Source organism: Musca autumnalis, unplaced genomic scaffold, assembly GCF_047663935.1.
Source record: "Musca autumnalis isolate F117 unplaced genomic scaffold, ASM4766393v1 scaffold_2, whole genome shotgun sequence".
Classification (NCBI taxonomy): domain Eukaryota; kingdom Metazoa; phylum Arthropoda; class Insecta; order Diptera; family Muscidae; genus Musca; species Musca autumnalis.
The window spans coordinates 81,376,115-81,397,606 of NW_027411755.1; the positions used below are offsets into that span (position 1 = coordinate 81,376,115).

General features: G+C 35.5%; 1 protein-coding gene across 2 annotated transcripts in view; it reads right to left on the bottom strand.

The window, feature by feature from the left end:
• Positions 1–12,252: 12,252 nt before the first annotated feature.
• Dh31 (diuretic hormone class 2) overlaps positions 12,253–21,492 on the bottom strand; it is a 142,457-nt gene continuing 133,217 nt past the window's right edge. For both annotated transcript variants that reach the window (XM_073965890.1, XM_073965889.1), the window contains exons 3-4: positions 17,044–17,154; positions 12,253–13,287 (exon numbers count right to left, since the gene is read on the bottom strand). In XM_073965890.1, coding sequence (XP_073821991.1) covers positions 13,152–13,287; positions 17,044–17,154 — 247 coding nt within the window. In that variant the 3' untranslated portion in view covers positions 12,253–13,151. The remainder of the gene's footprint in view (positions 13,288–17,043; positions 17,155–21,492) is intronic.

Below are 21,492 nucleotides of genomic sequence, written 5' to 3' on the forward strand. Positions count from 1 at the left end.
AAACACAATGTCGGACGTCCGACGCGTCTGCTCAAAGTCGGAAGTTTTTTCCGAGGCGTCTGACCGACTTCGGTCCGAACTCTGTCCGACTAGTCTGACGAACTTTTTCCTGTCCGCTCTCTCCCTCTCTGAAGGAAATTTTTCTATTTTCTCTTGTGCTGCTTTGGCAAAATTAAGTGTAAATAAGCAGAGAGAAAAGAATTGTACATGTTTCGCTCGCACATTGTAAATGTGTAATAGTTGATGTGCCGACATTGATGCAGTACGAAGAAAAATTGAGTGCTCGGGTTTTAATTTCTGTATCGGAGAACAAATTTGGTTTATTTTTGTTATGCGTGTAGATGCATGATAGTGTTTAAATGTTATTCATAGTGATCGGTTGCATACATATTTCTTTATTTTTGTGAAGTTAATGAAAGTAAAGATTTTCTTCGTCAAACTTCAACACTATCAGGTATGTGATGGAAATCGATTTCGAGCTCAAAACGAGTCAAAAACGACTGTAGGTCATAGCCGACCAAGAAGAGCGAGCGCTTAAATTGTTTATGTGTGGGTAAAATTACACTGACAGAACAGAACAGGGTGATGATTTTCATATTGAGTATGAAATGAAAAACACAGGAAAAAAGTTGTCACGGCGTGTTAGCGTTCAGAGCCAAACATAGTGGTGGGTTCGAATCGTCGGCTTTCCATTTTCATTTGCATTATAGATCATAAAAAAGCTCGATTAATAAATTAAAAAAAAAAATAATACTAAAAATGATCTTCGCCTAAAAAGGCAAAATTTTCGAATAGAAAAAATATATTGTTGGCGCGTTCGCTTTGTATGACTAAAATTAAAAATAATATATAGTGAATCACAGTCAAAAGTATCCACTTCAGTTTCTTTTATTAAAACTGCGATTGCTAAGAGTTAATTAAAATTTCTTCAAATGCATTGAACAAATTGTCTACGGTTCTAATATAAATTAGCATTTGACTTGTGTCCCTTATATCAGTGCTTTCATCAAAGCAAACAGATACATATACCGCATTTCGAATCATCTCCTTTGTTTATATACATTTTTTATTGTTGCATTGCAGACGAGGCATTCTGCGTCATTAAAAATATTAATACAAAAAATCATTTTCAAATTCTTCCCTCCACATATTTGCTGTACAACTGCAAAATCTTTTCAGTGTACCCAAAAAAAAAACAAATAAAGCGGCATCAACCTGCTTGCATGACATTCAGTACAAGACTGAAGTAAAAAAATCAAAACATTTGCTCTCTTACTTTGCGTTCGGGTCGCGTGTGTGTGATTTGCCGAAAAACTTCGTAACCATATCAATACCTACGAACGGGTTTGCTGTAGGTGTGATGCATGTACATTTTCCGACATCGAATTGTTTTCGATATCGGTTTCATATTCCATTTTGTTCTATGGAAAAATTGATCAAAAAGACGTGTGATGCAATTCGATAATCGTTTATTTTTCTCGTTTTGAAAACGGTAATATTTTTATGGTCGATTTATAAACGATGTAATGAATTTTGATATTTTTTAGGAAAAAAAGCTTGAAATTTAAAAACAGATATAGAATAGATACATTTACATTTATTTGCCTACATTTAGTATATTTTGTTAAGAAAATAATTGAAATTTCGACAAAAAAAACACGGATCAAAAAATCTACTTTGAACATGTTTCTTTCCTCTAGATTAGCGAAGACGCGTCCGCTTAATATTTTTTGCACTGTTTGTAAAGTTCTCCTCATGTAATTGTACAAGAATTTCCACACTAAACTTTCATATAGGCCAATTTAAACAAGAACACAAATTTATTTTATTTGTTATTACATTTTTTCGGCTTTTGCCATCGCCAAGACTAAAAAAGTGATGTTTATTTATATTTTTCTTCTTTCAACTGGGATCACCAGTCCGTTTTTTGTTTGTGGGAATTTAATGAAATTGAAACAACGTGGAATTGAAATTCGATGCGGATCCCATCACATCTAAAAACAATTCACTCGTTTTGGGCAAATCGTTTTCATTGCAAATCGATTCGAAATTCATCACATACCTGTATGTTTTATATTTGTATATGGCCAAAGTTAAGTTTCTTAACACTTTTATGTGTATGAACATTTTTTGCATGTGAAGACATGTATTTCCACAGATCGTGTTGACGAATTTGTTGTTTTCCACAGTTTGTTTTCCGCATTTAACACAGCATAAGATGATATTAAAACCTTTAATATGTTTATAGTAGATAAACTTTTATAGGATTTGGATATTTCTTAACTAAAACACTTTCGAATTTCATAAGATTTTACTTCCGAATTCGGACCGATAGCTGTCCGAAAGTCGGTAAAAATTTAAATTTATACGATAGTTTATCAGAGTTCGGATCGAATTCGGTCCGAAAGTCGGCTAAAACATCCGATTTTCATCCGAATTTCGGTCAGAGAACACGTCAACCACGCCATATGACTTTCGGTCAGAGTTCGGACCGAATTCGGATCCGAACTCGGACGTTTCATCCGACTTTCGGACCGAATTCGGTCCGAACTCTGATGTTTTTTCCGATTTTGGTTTGCTGGGCAGCGACAGCTAGCCTAGTGAAAATATTTTTTTTTTCGTTTCTCTTTTGTTTGCGTGTACGCTACACACATCGGGTCGGTCGACTGGGACTGGTTTACACGTTGGGTACAAAAGAGAAAATTGTTTGCATATTAAATAGCAGTGTGTGTATATATAAAAATAAATACATTTTTGGACATTTTCGTTTATCGTGCACCATACAGTCCGCATTTACGATAATATTAATCGGTTTGGAAAAAATTATTATTTTATTGTAATTGGACATAAAATTAGTAATTTTTTGCCGTTTTTAATAATTTTTGGTATCGTAAAAAATATTTCAATCCTATTTATTGAATATTTTAACATATTTATATACTATTTTTTGCTTTTTCGAAATCTTTTTGCTTTTGTCGTTATTTTATATTCTTTTTGATCATTTTTCGAAATTATTAAAGGGAAAAAGTTGGTTTTTCGTTTGTTATCGAACATTTTCGGCGATTTTTGTTGATTTTTCTCAATTTTTCGTAAATTTTGCTATTTTTGGTTGATTTTTTTGTGAAAAATCTTGGAAATTCTTGTTGGATTTGGAAAGAAATTGGATCTATTCGCAAGAATTTAAACTTTTTTCGATTATTTAAGTGGAATTTTTCGCTTTTATCGTTTTTTGTCGCATTTTCTGCTTGAAAAGCTTGGTTTGATTTTTTCGTAAATTTTGAAGTTTTCGTGTTATTTTAAAGAAAATCTTTGCAAAATGCCTTTCACTCCTCTCAATGATTTTACTCGTGTTTCGGATAATTTGGTAAAATTTTGTGCCAAAATTAAAGACGCGAAGAATGTCAGGCCATAATAAATAAATATTTGAACAAATTTCGGCGGTCTCGAAAATCGTCCTTGAGCTCTTACAGCAGTTCAGTGGTTTCGTTAAACCAGGATCATTCCGATATTCCTAAGGCTGGACAGGGTTCGTCTGCCACTCCAAGGGAAGCCCCGAGAAACGATCCCGGTTTAAATAACACGAATTCGTCTAGTCACACTGTTCGAAGTGTGGGTATTCAGGCTTCTAGCTCCCCAATATCAGGTATTGGGAATTCTAGGGATAGCTCGAATTTTGCTATTGACCCGCCAAATTTAGACGTTGTCCATAATTTAGCTTTGCCTCCATGTGATATTCCCGTTTTCGAAGGTGACTTTCTCTGGCCTACTTTTAGAGACTTATTTAGCACGGTCTATATTACAAATTCTAGATTGTCGGATATTGAGCGTCTTTGTCATTTGACGCAAAAAACTAGTGGGGAAGCTCGTGAAATTGTTTCTAAATTCCCTTTGACTCACCGTAGCTTCAGTCTAGCATGGAATGCTTTGAAATCGACTTATGACAATCCTCGTTTGTTAATTCATAGTCAGTTCAAAGTATTATTTTCGCTTCCGGTACTTGAAATCGAGACGTGTTCGGGTCTCAAACAAATCCAGCGTGGTATTAATGGTTGTTTGTCTGCAATGTCCATTTACGACGTTAGTACGGAAAATTGGGATCCGTTCTTAGTTTTTATTTGTCTTCAAAGGCTCCCAAAATTAACGCAAACTTTGTGGGAGCAAAGCGTGAAAGACAAATCGTCTATTTCTTTGTGGAAAGATCTCGACAGTTTTCTAACTGAACGAATTCAGACGCTCATGTGTCTTCACGATATGAGAGGAAATGATCCGGTTAAAAAGTCTAACGTAAAAAAGCTTCCCTCGTCCATAACTAATGCGAATTCTTCTCGTTCTCCAAAGGTTTCGCAGAAAAATGATTGCTTTCTTTGTCCCCAGCAGTTCCACCTGCTTTTTGAATGTCCTCGATTCAAAAATATGTCTGTCTCGGCTAGGTTTTCCACTGTGAAACGTCGTAGATTGTGTGTGAATTGTTTGCGTACGGGGCATGAAGTCAAAAATTGCAGTAGTCGTCGTCGGTGTTCGAAATGTAATCGAAGTCATCACACCTTGTTACATCGTAGCGACTCGTCTCCAAATAGCGACTCGTCTCCAATAGACCCCGCCTCTGAATCCTCTTTTCTAACAGAGCGATTGCAGAATAGGTTAAAACTTCCGGTATGTTCAACGAACGCGGTTATTTCGGGTGTGAATTGTGCAATTTCGGCAAATTCACAAAAAGTTTGTCCCATAAAAATAGGAAGCCCTTGTGATCCTTCGGTAGTATTGGAAACACGTGCTTTGGTTTTGCCGTCAATTTCTGGAAACTTGCCATCGTTTACTGTTTCATCTGATTTTAAAGCTGAAATGCCAAGTATTCGTCTGGCAGATGCTAATTTCTTCGATTCACGTCCTGTGGATCTGTTGTTGGGTGCCGACTTGTATCCCAAAATCTTGTTAGATGGTTGTCGTTCAATTCTCTCGGGGACTTTGATTGCCCAAAATTCTGTGTTTGGATGGCTAGTCACTGGACCGATTTCATCGTCGAGAATTCCAAATTGATCAAATTGTTTGGGACGATACTCTCTTGTCCGCTACTTATTCGGAGTGGCGTAATTTCGTAGATTCTTATAAGAATTTAGTCTAAACATGTGTTCGTGCATTGGTTTCGTGATATCGCTCCTTAAATCCTGCGGCTAGAACCTTGCAAGTTTAGCGTTTAAACTTTTGGAAATCGTTGGTAAGAAAATCGACTTAGAATGTCGTTGTTGAACGTAGTCTACACCTGTGTTGTCGTGGCCTAGTTGGTTCCTTCTCTTCTTCTCTTGAGCTAGATTCGTGGCGAATTGATTCCCTTTGGTGGCATGGGCCGATATGGCGCAGTCTAGACAAGTCGGATTGGTCTATTCGAGATCTCGCTCCGCTTGGGTTTAAAATCGGAATAGGATGCATGGTCGTCTAGCGCATTCAACTTATACAACTTTTGTTCCGCGCATTAGAAATAGAATCGTTTTTGGCCGCACTTCATCGATTCATCGCACGTCGTGGTTGTCCCCACTCGATATTTTCGTACAATGTTACGAATTTTGTGGGTGCATCTCGTGGTCTACGTCAACATTTTTGGTTATTTCATTTGGGCTTTACGTGGCATTTATTTCCAGCTGGTGCTCCACATATGGGTGGTCTCTGGAGCTGGTGTTAAATTTGTTTATAGGTGCTCATTGATCGCTCATCCTGAACCTGTCGTAATTGACGAACCGTTATCGCTTGTGAATCGGTTTTATAATGTTCAAGCTCAAGTACATTTATTTTGTGTACCGGATGTTAGCACGGTAAGCGCGTTGTGAAGCGGCTCATTTGTACTCTTTTGAACTCAAGGTAACATATTAATTTTTATCGTGGTAAATTGGACGCTTCATCTGAATCCGTCACTGCGGGTTCTACTAGAAAATGGAGATATGTCGAAATCCGTCACTGCGGATTAAAGGAAAAAAAATAGTTGACATCTGAATCCGTAACTGCGGGTTCTTCGTTATAGGTCGGAATCCATAACTGTGGGTTCCAATGCGACCTTGGCGTCTTCGGGCAATTTACACCATGTTCGTATGGTAGGAAGAGAGCGTACGTCCGTTACTGCGGACGATTCGTACACAGCTCATAAATATTGTTATCGGTTATGTCGGAACCAATTGAATAAAATTCTAATTTGCTCACAACACACTGCACCACCTACTCTATTATTACTTACTATTGTACATCTTTATCGGTCTGTGTTACAACATTAATAATGTTGCAAGGTCGGCGCCAATGTTTAAGTAAGAATTAATATTTTGTTAAATTTGCATTGTTTGGTAAGGCTCGCTTTTCGTCTTACATTCATTGTGTTCGATTTGAATACTCGTTAGAAAACGGCCTACTCCTTTTTTGTTGCAACAGTGATCTGTCATCTAGGAGTTTTCTAACGAGTGTTGTTTTTGCGCCTACGCGACCTTTCGGCATTATTATTGACACTTCGTTTTTCGATCGCCATCCGTAACACAGGTAATCTGTTCTTCCTATTTTCCCTTTATAATTTATAATTTATAATTTATTTACTCAATAAAGCTTCTGCTTTTTATTATTTGAAAACTAAAACGTTCGTGTTTTATTTCTTATCTTTTTCGAAACGCAATTTCGGCGCCTGTACAGTATGTATGGGTGAAAAAAACCAACAACCACATGATGTTTTTATTCACGCACACTGTAAGTGAGAGAGAAGCATATGCAAAAACAACTTAGTGGGCGCCCTCACTATACTTCATTGCAAAGAAGCGCGTCCCTGGTGTAGGTTCACGCCTTCATATAGCCCCCATAGAACGGTACCTTCCGATATTCGGTATTTTGAAGGATTTAGCTTCTGTATCCCACCAAATTGGTTGAAATTTGGTAATTCGTCTTCGTTGAGGATATAAAAAATCGTTCCACCTGAAATTTGTTGGTATAGGTACACGCCTTCATATAGCCCCCATAGAACGGTACCTCCCGATATTCGGTATTTTGTAGGTTTGAATGGTTGAAACTTGGTAATTAGGCGGAGCTAAGTACTTTCGTAGATGAAAGGAAACTAATTATTCCATTCTCTTTCAATTTAATTTTGGTGGAGGGTATAAAAAGTTCGGTCCGGCCGAACTTAACGTTTTCATACTTGTTTTTATATAAAGAAATCCTTTACTTCTTCTTGTTCTTTATAAATTGATGGACATACGGTTTACCATTACGGGAAATTTTTCTCATTTCATTTTTATGTATTTGGCAAGATTAACTTTAGCGGCTAAGATGTACTATCTCCTGCAATATAAAATGCAAAAAACTTTATAATACTTATTAATTCAATAAACTGCATATTTTATACGCTTCCTATATCACTAACATCCATAAAAACACATGGATCTAAAGCTATTGCAATAAAATACATCAAGAGCCTTATATGTACATTCAAAATCTATTTTTGGGATAAATCGGATACAAATCTCACTTCTCCACGCTTTTTAAACCTCGGTTTTCGCAAACGCGCGAATGATGAGTCAGTTTCTTTACGTGAAAATCGAGCCTACCGATTTTGACTTTAAGTTTTTTATCCACGTTTTTTTGACATATTGGCATATAAAAGCCAAACCATTGAGATTTTCGATCGAACACAAGGACAACAATTGTGTCCAAGACAGTAGTTAAGAACTCTCTAATACATCGCAAAAGCATTGGAACGCTTCTTCAGGCGGCTTTAGCCTTGAGAAGGTGCAAACTTTTCGAAAAATGTCGATAAATGGCACTGTGCTACAAAAGTTGACCAGAAAAATATTTAAGTGTTCTGATGCAAACTTATATCGTGTTGGGATCCATGAACAACGACAATGCCTTTAGTTCGTTTGTATCACTTTGTTTTATTTTTTATAGCGGTAAAAGTAGTGAAAATCTGGGTATCTTACATTTTCAAATTTAAACGGACATATCTTCTTTTTCTCACAACGGATTTCTATTGATCCTTCATCCTTTTAAAGGGGTGAATAATATCTTTCGAACAAGTTATTATTTTTTTAAATCGGTTAACAAATGGCTAAGTTATAATGGTTTAAGTCTGAAAACCCCCACAAAAAACCTATAATAATTTTATACATAATTTTCAAAATAAATATTGAACAAAACCTTGCTGTGAGCCTCGGATAACGAAGTTGTTTCGGATGAACCTCAATTTTGGAGGATACTTTGGAAAAGTGGAAGCGTGCAAGAGACTCATTATTGAAATCTGATTGCCGAAAAAGAACATAGACAAATTGGAAGTCGGTAGGTATGTATTTGATGGAAGATTCGCAGTAGTGGCGACTGTCTGTAAGGAATAATTCTTTTCCGAGCACAGAGCCTGATTTGAAAATTGTCTTTAACTGGAATAAATGCTGGAATTAGGTTACCATATCCTGTATTGTGCAGGATAGGTATTGGAAAATATTTAGAATACCTCTGGATTGGAATTTCATTGCTTGGATCAATGAATTGGAAAATGGATTTATTATACTCCATCATGCCAGACAAACTCATGTTCTGGAACGGAATAATGGATGCACGAAGAAGCCTCTCGGAAGTGGAGGGCTTCTTTGGATTTGAATCATGGAATACAGGAACTTGATGAGTGACACGGGAAGGAAACTCAGCCTGGGATGGAACAACGGATGCAAAGGAGGACCTCTCGGAAATGGAGGGCTGCTCTGTATCGTAATCACGAAGTACAGGGACTGCATAAGTACCACCAGAAGGAAACTCATCCTGGAATGGAAAAATGGATGTGCAAGGAGACCTCTCGGAAGTGGAGGGCTCCTTTGGATTGGAATCAATGAATGCAGGAACTGGAAAAGGAACACTGCCAGGAAAACTATTCAGGAACAACAGATTGGATGTACAAAGAAACCTCTCGGAAGTGGAGGGTTCCTTCGGATTGGACCAAATAAGTGTAGGAATTGGAGAAGAAACCAAATCAGAGCCTACCAGAGCACCTTCGGAATTTGGAATATATGTTTGAATGCCTCCACTTTTTGAGAAACAGTTGCAGCAAAGACCAACTTGTTTAATCTTTGCCGAAAGTTGCCGTGGATCAATGAAATGAAGATTGGACAATTTCGGATGGTGTGTAAAGATGACGAACATATCCGACATTTTGAAATAGAACATCCGCTTTGAATAGGAATACCTGGAGTACTTTTACTCGGGGAAATGCTAGGATTCTGAAAATGGTTCATAATTTGCTTCAATGTCGTAAAGCATGTAGAATAAATGGTTGAAGCGTTTTGGAATTTCTGTTGAAGTCTGTCCACCTTAAGGGAATTTGTGTTTCTATGTTCTTCAACACATTCATCGAAAGCGGATTTTACTTCATCCCATGTAGATTCTACCTCGATTATGTGAATTTTAACCAGCTGAGCTGAAGTTAGTGGAATAATGCCACTAGTCACGCTAGAACTGAACTGTTCAAGACGACTGAGTGAATTTGCGAACTTATTAAATGCCATTTCGTGAATGTTAAGGAATCGATCACCAGAAGAAATAAACGTCCCAGGAGTGATAAGGATGGATTAGGAATAGGATTGAAAATACTGGAAATTATGTCGGAGGAAGTAAGCTCGGTGAGACGAAGTCGATGGATTGTACTGAGAAAAAGTAATGTTCTCTGTACTCAATGAAAACTTCAGGCAATCGAAGATAGTAGTGTTTCCTCGATCATAAGAAACTTGATTGTTTAAATGGAAAAATAAGTTATTCGAAAAAGATTCGCACGGTGATAGTGATTTACCTTCCCAAAAATAGTACAAATTCCGAAATAATTCGCAAAAGTTGTGAAGAAATTACGTCTTTATAAGTATTTACTTATAATTAATTATCCAATAACCGGAAGAATTTTGTTCAATAATGGAACAATTGACTTTTCAAAGCTACTTTCTTATTATAAAGCGACCCCTAGCGGAAGTTGGATGCAATATAAGTCTGCAGAAGTCGGAAGAAATTGGAAATATATAAATTGCTCTTAAAAAAGTAGAAAAATATAACAAAACGTTTGAAAAATGAAGGTTATCCAGTTAGTTTTGTAATTGCGGAGCGCCACCTAGCGTTCTGATGCAGTAAAATCCAAGAACAAGGAGAATAATTGGAAGGACCTGAGCTTGTTCCGATAAAATAGCGAAAATCCCGAAAAGTTTGGGAAATGAACAACAATAATACATTTTCGGCTATTTTAATTGTATGAAGAGCGACTCCTAGCGAAGGTACGCAACGCTACGTCTCCGAGACAACAAACCAAGTCAAAGGTAGGGGATAACTTTTGGAAGAATTAGAAAAATATAATGCCAAAAATAATGCCAAACAGCTCAGGAGATTCGGAAGATAGGAAAAAGATAAGAAATTTTCGGGTACTTTTGTATATAAACAGCGCCCTCTAGCGGCAGTATGGTGAACTAAAAGTTGATAAAAATGACGTGTCTCGACGCCTCACTTATATATGTGCTAATATATAATAATATGTATATGTCGCCAACAGGCTATATATTGCGACCATGTAAAAGGGCTTGCTGTAGGGTGTACGTGCAAACGAAGAGAACAGCAGTGAGAATATATTGATCACTGTTGAGTGAAAACACAAATCGATCACTGCCATAGACAAATTAATGTAGAGACATCGAACGCTCTCATTTTTCATTTCCTACCAGATGTCGCACGAAACGATTTGGGGCTAGTCATCTGACTCAAGCCAGACTGGGGCTAGTCAAATAACTCAACTTCGAAAACAATTTATTTGTTTTTCTACCAATTAGGGTCTCTGTTTGCAAACTTCGCCACTTTAAAATGTACTTTGTATATGAAATTAACTATGCCACTCTTTTTGATAGGCATATATTTCGTAAATGTTATGAAAAAGAAAATCTAAGGAACCCAGTTTTTCTTTACATTAAAAACAAATAAAGATGCGTGGTAAAACCCTAAACTGTTGCAAGTAGCACTACTGGATTTTATTTTGATAAAAACAATTGTATATTGGAACGGATGAAACTATATTCTGCATTTGGTCGATTTATTTATTGTCGATCTATATTACCCTCTATTATATTCATACAACACATACCTTCGGTAAAAAATAACAAAGGATCATCGCACAGAGCTTAAACTGCACTTAAAAAAATGTTGAACTTTTGTGAGGGATGTACCCTAAGCAGTAGACCGATATGGCCCACTCCTTAGGATACATCCCTTAAATTAAGCTTGGACATAGTTCGGCCATATCGGTTGCTCCGTTTAAGAATTATCGCGCGTACAATTTTAGCGAATATTTTTGGCATTTTGTGGTGGAGTTACTGGAAGGATAAGTGTCATCTTCGAACATTATCTATGATTAGCATAGGATTATTACGATATGCAAAGTTTGTACCTACGAAGTATTTTGTATCATAATCATAATATATGTCATATAATATCATAATATTTCCAAAAAGTTTTTTTGACATTTTTTGAAAATTGTTTTCAAAATATTGAACATTTTTTGGGGATTGCCACAAGAAACACAATTTTCAATGAAAGCTATTTAAAAATATCCAAAACAAACATAATGGATTCACTAATATACAATGCTTTTCGGAATCAGACGAATGCTTTTAATTTTTTTACAAAAAACAACTTTTAAACGCATTCGTTTGAGTACGAACGACTGTTTTGAAAAAAAAATATTTTTTTACAAAAACAGGCTGCTAATTTTCGAAATTCTAATAAAGAGAATATCACTCTGTTTCCGACGCCTATGTATATCAGGGCTGCGCTTTGCAACAGCAGTATACTCTGGGATCCCAATGACTTGTTCTTGCATTTGCTTTTTTCCCTCACGTACACTGTGCGTGAACAAAAACAAACAAAAAACATAATTTTTTTCACTCATACATTCACACATGCAGTTGTTTTATTTGTGTTTTTCTGATCGGCGCTGATGTATGTATATGTTCACATTTTCCCTTACGTTAAATTGTAGTAAAAAGCGTATTTGTTACAATTTCTCTCTTTCAGCAAAAGTTCATCCGATGTATGCAACTCATTTCCCATTTGAGTCCATTAAGAGCAGTCATTGATTCTATATTATCATTCAATCTATTGGCTCCAGTCCGATTACTTACATCATTGGTGATATTTAGGACCATTCAATTATTTTCACTCGTTGGGACCACTGTGCATTGTATCACGCTAACTTCATATCATAAATAAAACTCATAGAAATTGTGCTGGTATTTTTGTTATTTAGAAGATGTTGTCACATTTAAACATGCCATACTTTATTTCATATTTTACAATTTCAATGTTAATATTTTAAATTAACGTACATAGTCTAATATATAATTTTTGATTGTTATTGTTTTAATAAAACTAAAATGTAGGAACTTAAGACGTATTGGTTTTGAAACATAGAAATATTTTATAAAAAACAAAACATACATCCTTTGGTAGTAAAAGGTGTAATCTTTCGGGGACCTTGTTGCCATTAGGTAGCTCTGCAGATGGGGAAAACTTCTGATGTCGTATTTGTTATTGATAAACACTTAAATACTAAAAAATAGTACATACATATGACGTAGTAGTGTTACATTTTGTCGATTTTGATTTGTTTGTTTTTAACAATATTGTATATTTAATATGTTGGTTTTAAAACGTTTGTATTATTTTATTTATTTTGTTTTCGAAGAGAAGCGTTAGCGGTGTTTAAAGCATTTGAAATGTTAACGTCTTAAAATTCTAAACAAAGATATTCCTTAAGTTGATTATTTTGGAGCAACAGTTTAACCTTTCTCATGTTTTATTTAATCGTGTAGTTTTTTGTGAATAAAATATGTATTTCAATTAATTATATTTGGCGATACGATTTTGGTTTTTATATATACACAATTTTGTTCTAAGTTATAATAGAAATAAAATATAATATAAATAAATAAATGTAGTTTTAAATAAAAACAAGTGTTTGGACAGCATTCCAATTGTATTTGAAAGATGCGTTGTGCTGGTTTTAATCCTTATTCCGAACAAACGTTTTTATTTTGGTTTCGTTTAGGTCATATTCTTGGGCTAGGGTAGAACATTTTCGGGTTTGGTGTTGGACATTGTTTGGAGCGTTATGAAGTTATTTAAACTTCTGTTTCCGAGCGACGCCTTCTACCTGGGCCGCCGGGAAAATTAGCAGCAGCTAATCCCATACGATGTTTTGCTTCTTGTGTTCCCGAATAGCCACGTGCCAAACCGAAGTCCACTGTTCGTTTGGAACTGTAAATATATAGAAATGGAAAATAGTTAAAATATTTTTATCGCATACATATGCGACACTCTTTTGAAAAATGTTCGGAAAAAAATTCCGTTATTAACAAAAATATAAGCCTATATTGATAATTTTCTTGGTGGAGCTTTTCTACCCATTGAGAATTCGAAATACCAAGTAGACTAAGCGTTTAAAAGTCTTCATATCGAGCGGTATCTTAGTACCTTCCAATCGGAGAACTCGCAATACCTCTTCCACGGAGGCTATATTAAATCGTGCATATTTACCCACCATTATCTCTAGGCTTGTTGTATAGGCATATCGAATATTACATACAAAATTTCAGTCGTTTCGGTAGCATAATTTCCTGAAACATTAAGAATACCGAAAAACGGGAGGTACCTTTCTATAGCCGTTATATATCAAAGGGTGGACCTTTATTCTCAACAAAGGCAATATACCGAACTTAACCCATTTCTGTAGGATAAGGTAACTAAAAATTAGAATATACCGAAAATCGGGAGGTATCTATACTGACAAACTTCTGAGGGAAAGTTTTGTAGCGACAAAAACACCAAATACCAAAATCATGTAATAATAAAGCTAAAATGTACTAATGAGAAAAACCATTATAGTTATGAGAATATGTGGTTAAAGCCTTTAAAATACCAAAAATCGGGAAACGTTGAGCTATACTGACAAATTATGGAGAAAAATTTTGTTGCCACAAGGAAGAATAAATTCCAAATTTTAGTCATATATGTGTAATAAAGCGGCTAAAAGGTTCAAAATAGCAAAAATCGAGAGGTACCGTTCCATGGGAGCCACTTTAAAACGTGGGCCTATACTGACAACCTTCTGGTGGAAAGTGTTGTAGCACTAAAGAATATTAAATACCGAATTTCAGCCCTTTCGGTGAGAAAATGTGGCAAAAGCCTTCAAAATATCCGATATAACCCATTTTCAATACCAAATATCCTATGAGTACTAGAAAATACCAAATTATAAAGTTCTATCATAAATATAGCAAGGTGTATCTCGATTTCAACAGACAGAGGACGGACGGACGGACAGCAGGACATGGTTATATCGATTTAGAATTTTAAGCTGATCAAAAATATTTATATATAGGAATTTCTGAGTTAAATCGGACAATTTTTCAAAAGTGGGTTTTGATTTCCGTTTTAATTATTATTATTATATTATTATTTTTGACTAATGGTTCCAAAGAATTCTTCCTTGTCCCGTCTGGTTCCTTCTTGAAAAAGTCGAATTCTGCAAAACATTTTAGTATATTTTCAGATTTTTTTGACTAATGGTTCCAAAGATATCGCACAAACATTTGAAATATTTCACGATCACCACCAGAAACTAATCTTTTCTATTCTGGTGGGAACCCGACCTCCGTACAAAAGTTCGTGAAGATTGGTCCATAATTGCGGCCTGGAGTTTGATTACAATTTTTAATGGACAGGCGGACAGATACACATCTTTAAATCGCTTTATCTCGTCGAGATATGAATTTTTGTATACCACATGGGTCTATGACGAATATTTCGTGGTGTTACATGAAAAAAAATATAAATACATCTTTTAACATTTGTTCTGCTGTTTTATTTAGGAATTTATCTCAAACGTCTTAAAACTGCTTCATTTTTCGATTTTGAAAATGGATTAGCAATTATTGTATCAGCCGGACAATAAACTAACTAAATTGATGATCAAATAACTACAGCTCGGGAATAACATGAATGGACATCCGAGCCGAATAATGTAGCAAATATCAAAGTGATATTTCAGAAGAGGACTATTTAAATACGAAAGAGTATTTGAATTCGAGATATGCAATAGCTAAACTTAACACGATCACAAACAATTCATTCAGTAATACCCAATAATGCTGGAACAATTTTTGTAATTATTCGTAGTTTAATACAAAAAATTAAGAAAATCGAAGACTTAAATTCTTGATAAAAATTGATTTTTTTAATATAAAATCGAGAAAATTGCACCCATTTTCCTATTTGTTATTAGATAACTGATAAAAAATACAACAAAATATTTTTCTTATTTGGAAATTTTAAGTATTTCTTTGCATAGAGTATTTATAGAATTCGACTTTTTCAAAGCGCAATATCTCTGGAACCGGTAGTCAAAAAAATCTGAAAATATACTGATATATTTTGCTGAGGAGCAAAAATAAAGGAAAATAAAACGCACTTTTTGAAAAGATATCCGATTTCATTAAGAAATCCCCATATACTTTATAGGGTCTCTGAAGAATATTTCCAACTCCACCATGAAATATTCTTAACTTATTTTATGTGGAGAAGGTTTTTGACCACTGGGAACCTCAAATACCAAATTTTAACTAATTCGGCCAGATAAAAAAGCTTAAAAATACTTGATATTGGGTGATACCGTTATATAAGGCTATACTAAAATTTGGTAGTACCGGAACTGCCCAGATTCTGCACCAAAGAAACGAAATTTTTTATGTGTCAAATCCGAAGATCAGAACTATGATAACGCATGAAAAAACAAAAGGACGGTGTATTGAAAGATTCTTTTAATTATATCGGTCTGGAAAGTATTTAGAAAAAGGGAAAAACGAACATTGTATTGGTGTCGGAACCATTTGGAACAATTTTGTTCTGCTTGCGATTCCAAAACGTCGACCTATATAAACAACTTTTGCGGAGACGTTTCTTGAACTCCAAATGTCAAATTACAGCCAATTTAGGTCGGAAATGTAGATAATAACTACCAAATACCTGAAAGTGGACGGTACCGTTATATGGGGAGAGGTAGAGTAATTACCATATACGAACGCCTGAACATGACAGAATTGTATCCTGATCAAGAATATGTATACTTTATACGGTCGCAAATGATATTCTTCAATGTGTTACATACTAAATTCGTACATAGAATTGGTCTTATATGTATTTGGTTTGAAATATGTAGTCCCCATAGAACGGTACCATAGATTTTCGCAATTTTGATACTGTCCTCACATAACAGTACAGTCCGATTTTCGGCCCAGCAACATTCCTACGTAGAATTGTCGGTATATGTCCAAGCTTTAATATAGCCCCATATAACGGTACCGCGCGATACCATCTTAAATGACTTAAATTTGGTATTAAGTCTTTATTATTCTATCATAAAGAATATTCCCCTTTTCTAATTTTTAGTCACATTATTATTCCGTTTGCAACACCGCTAAATATTAGCCTGAGATCCCATTAAGTAAATTCCAGTACGCATTTCCAAAACCCAGCCTGATCCTAAATGTGTAAGTGCCAACAGTAAATTACATTCCAAATTTCAAGTTTCTTGCTTCAACGTTTTCGTCTGGGCGTTGATCTATCGGTCTGTCAATCACTCTTTTACTACACACTATTACACTATACTAAGACAAAATATAAACATTTAAAAAGTCTTCTTCTTAAAGCCACAGGACATACGGTACGTTGTGCGTCGCTTCACGCGTTAGAAACAACAACCACATGAGAAAAGTGTAAGTGATGCCAAGTCTGTAAGACGACGTTCAACGGACCGTAAGTGTCGCGGCCTTTAGTGCTTAAATAAATCTGAATTTTCTACCCCGATTGCTTTATGCGGCACTTTTTGTTAGAAGTTTTACTTTTTTCAAATTAATAATTAAATTATATTTTACAAATGTACTTTCATTTAATTTTACACCATTTGTGGTTAAAATTTAAAACACAAAAAATCTATATTAAATATTCATTACTTACTTTTCCAAGTCATTGCGTGCTCTCATTATAGTTTGTCCAAAGCGTGCCATTAATTCCATTAGAATATCATCCGGGACTTCTTCTAGCTCATTGTAATAACCATTATTTTGACTGCAAAAAGGAGGAGGAGAATAAAGACAATAAGTGAAGTTGTGGATAATTGTTATTTTACAAATATTAAATTTAATCCTTCAGCTAATTCTTTGGCATCCGTTGTATTTAAATAACAGTCTGTTGAAAAGATTTTTGCCAAAAGCTAAGAAATTCTATTGCAAGAGTGTACAAGTTGTTAAATGTAAAGACAAATTGAGTGTTTTCGTAAAGTTGTTTTATTTATTGTCTTATTTATACCGTACTTATACCGTACCGTTCATATAGTTCATTCGTTCACGTGTTATCGGAGACAGCTTATAATTTTTTTTCAATCTTCTTCCATTGACCGGCTTTGCCGTTGGAATACCCCTACAAGAAGCCAATATATTCACAAAGAATAAAACTTTGAATTTGTATCCAGTTTTGAATTTGTATGACTTTTTCCCCATTCCGACCGCTAAATAGTATCCGACTATCACCAAAATCAATCATCTGTGGGGCCCCCATCAACCCCCAAAATTTCGTTTAATATCCCATCAAAATTCCAACCTGTGGCGTGATTACAAAAATGGAAAAATTGTATATATTACTGACTTTTGCGATATCTCGGTTGTTTGCCCACTTACGCCAACTTACTTTGCATCAATATAAAGGAGATCTTTTCTTCTTCCATTGACGGGCTTTCCTTTTGGAATGCTCCTACCGGAAGCGGAGATATTCGCATAAGAAAAACTCGTTGACTTTTCTCCACATAAGCTTTTTGCTTATTCCGACACCTAAATATTATCCGACCATCACCACACTTAATAGGCTTCTTTCTCTGCAGAACCCGCATCAACTCCCACAAAATTCGTGACGATCCGAACAAAATTGCGACGTGTAGCGTGATTACAAAAAAACCGAAAATGGGATGCATTGCCGACTATTGCTTTTGATAAACCCCTTATAGATGCTGAGATATTCGCTTTGAAATAAAACGTTGACTGTTTCTCCAGATAAGTTTTTTGCACATTCCGACCCCTGAATATTATCCGACCATCACCAAAATCAATAGGCTACTTCCCCTCCGGGACCCTCATCAACACCCAAAATTTGGTGACGATCCGATCAAAATAGCGTGATTACAAGGTTTAGATCGACTCAGCTCGTCGAGACATTCATTTTGGTATATATAAGTATGGGTCTACGACCATTATTTCCATGCGTTACAAACTTTTTGGCCAAAACTAACTTGTAATACCCTCCCCACATAGTGGTGTAGGGTATAGAAATTGTGAACTGTCTATGACAAAATTTCGTTTTTAGCTAAAAAAGTGGATAGTTTTTTGGTCGTAAATTTTTTTTAAAGTCACTCGCTTAAGCACAAGCTTTTTACAACACTTTCCCGATTTTCAGTATTTTGAATGTTGTGTCCTCACTATCCCACCGAAATGGCTGAAATTTTGGAATTTAGTGGTAGCTGGGGGTGCAAAACAGTCCACCTGCAATTTGTCGGTATAGGTCCACGGCTTCATAAGGAGCATATTTCCCGATATTCGGTATTTTTAAGGTTGTATTTTATCTTCGTTGTGGGTATAAAACTTTCCACCTGAAAGTCGTTGGTATAAGTCCACGCCTCCAGATTTTCGGTATTTTAAATGGTGTGACTTCACTATCTCACAGAAATTTGGTATTTAGTCATCGTAGGGGGTATGAAACTTTCCACCTGAAATTTGTCGGTCCAGACCTTCATATAGCCCCCATAGGAGCGTACCTCCCGATTTTCGGTATTTTGAAGATTTTACTCTCATTAACACATTGAAACAGCTGAAATTTGGTATTTAGTCTTTGTTGTTGGTGTAAAACTTTCCACCTGAAATTTGTCGATATATTTCCATGCCTTCATTTAGCCCCCGAAATGGCTGAAATTTACGATTTAGTCTTCGTTGCTGAAATAAAACTTCCCACCAGCAATTTGTCGGTATAGGTCCATGCCTTCATATAGCCCCCATAGGACCGTACTCCCGATTTTCGGTATTATTAAGGTTGTGCCCTCAATATCCCACCGAAATGGTTGAAATTTGGGATTTAATCTTCGTTGCTGGAATAAAACTTCCAACCAGCAATTTGTCGGTATAGGTCCATGCCTTCATATAGCTCCCATAGGAGCGTACCTCCTCATTTTCGGTATTTTTAAGGTTGTGCCCTCAATATCCCACCGAAATGGGTGAAATTTGGTACAATATTGTCTTCGTTGGGGGTATAAAACGCGTTCAAAACTTCGATATTACATACAAATCACAATACATTTTTCCTTTCTAGTGCTTATATCTCAGGTAATTTTTGTCCGATCGACTCGAATTGCAACATATTCTATTCTACCTGTACTTTGTAATGAATCAAGATGAAAGAAATGTTCGAGATAAACGAATGAAACGATATGAACTGAAGCAACTAGATGAACGATAGAACTGGATATAGTCCCGATCGTTCCATCATCAGAAGAGCTGCTTTGAACTAGTTCTTCAGGAACTACATAACTCTACTACGCTTCCTTGTGGGATGTCACGCCAAGCCATCGACAATACATGTCCCGCGAACATCTTATAAGAGACAATATGAGACTTACCTCATATCAATGAGGGCATTTGGAACTATGTATATACATATGCTTACAGTCAAACTTTTCAATAGCCTATTTGTTGTGTAACGCCGAATTTCCCCGTCATAGACAGACTGTTTTGTGGAGGGAATTTTTATTTGAGTATTATAAAACCAGTAAGGAAAGGATCCAAGTCAGGCGGGGCCGACTATATGATACCCTACACCACTGTGAATATGTAAAATATATATGGGAGCTAAATCCAAATGGGAACAGATTACGATATAATTTGGCACATACAGTCAGGGACAAAAGTTTACATACACCCCATAAATCTCGGATTTTAGGATAAGTAACGATTTTTATGAAATTCCAAGTATGCAGTTTTATTTCTTCTCACTAATAAACAATATTTGTAACAACAAAAGTATAATCCATAATACAAATAACGGTAAATTTTACAAAAACCTAAAAATGATGGGGACAAAATTTTACATACACCCCAAGGAAATATGTGTATTACCGTAGAATTTATGGAATTAGCAGCAAAATTTATACATTTTATTGTTTCAGAGAACGTCTCTGTGTGTCCAAGATATATTTTAGAGAAACAAAAATAATTTTTGGGTGTTAAATGCCGTTATTTAAGGTCAGAATTCTTGTATTCCTCATCAAAGCTGACCCTTGCTTAATTCTTTGCGTTTTAAGGTATTGTACAAAAAGCACAAAATTAGTGTCAGATGGCAAATCTTGAGACCCTAGAAAGCTTTGAAGTGGTTCTTGTTCATAATATACCTTCCAGGACGTCGATAATGCACGTTTTTCCTCAGATTTCGCTGGAAGTTAATAGAATTCTTTGCCCAAATTACATACAGAAGGCCTTGAATTGCCTTGTAATATGGTCTGATACAATCCTTGGACATCAGTTGAACCAGAAATGTGAAATATTCTGTTACAAACCTGCTCCCAAAGCTTCCATAGCATCAAAATATAAACACTACCAAAAAAGCATGAAATTTGTACCGTGAACAATGCCGTTTTTGAATTATGATCATTACCGTCACTATAGGGGCGAAAAGTTCCGGATAATTGTACATATCTGAGTCAATTGATATCCAAAGATTGTATCAGACTAAATTACAAGGCACTTCAAGGTCTTCTGAATGTAATATGCGCAAAGAATTCTGCGAAATCTATTAACTTCCAGCGAAATCTGAGGAAAAACGTGCATTATCGACGTCCTGGAAGGTATATTATGAACAAGAACAACTTCAAAGCTTTCTAGGGTCTCAAGATTTGCCATCTGACACTAATTTTGTGCTTTTTGTACAATACCTTAAAACGCAAAGAATTAAGCAAGGGTCAGCTTTGATGAGAAATTCAAGAATTCTGACCTTAAATAACGGCATATAACTCAAAAAATTATTTTTGTTTCTCTAAAATATATCTTGGACACCCAGAGACGTTCGCTGAAACAATAAAATGTATAAATTTTGCTGCTAATTCCATAAATTCTACGGTAATACACATATTTCCTTGGGGTGTATGTAAACTTTTGTCCCCATAATTTTTTGGTTTTTCTAAAATTTACCGTTATTTGTATTATGGATTATACTTTTGTTGTTTCAAATATTGTTTATTAGTGAGAGGAAATAAAACTGCATACTTGGAATTTCATAAAAACCATTACTTATCCTAAAACCCGAGATTTATGGGGTGTATGTAAACTTTTGTCCCTGACTGTATATTTCTAGACCAAACACCGTCACACATTC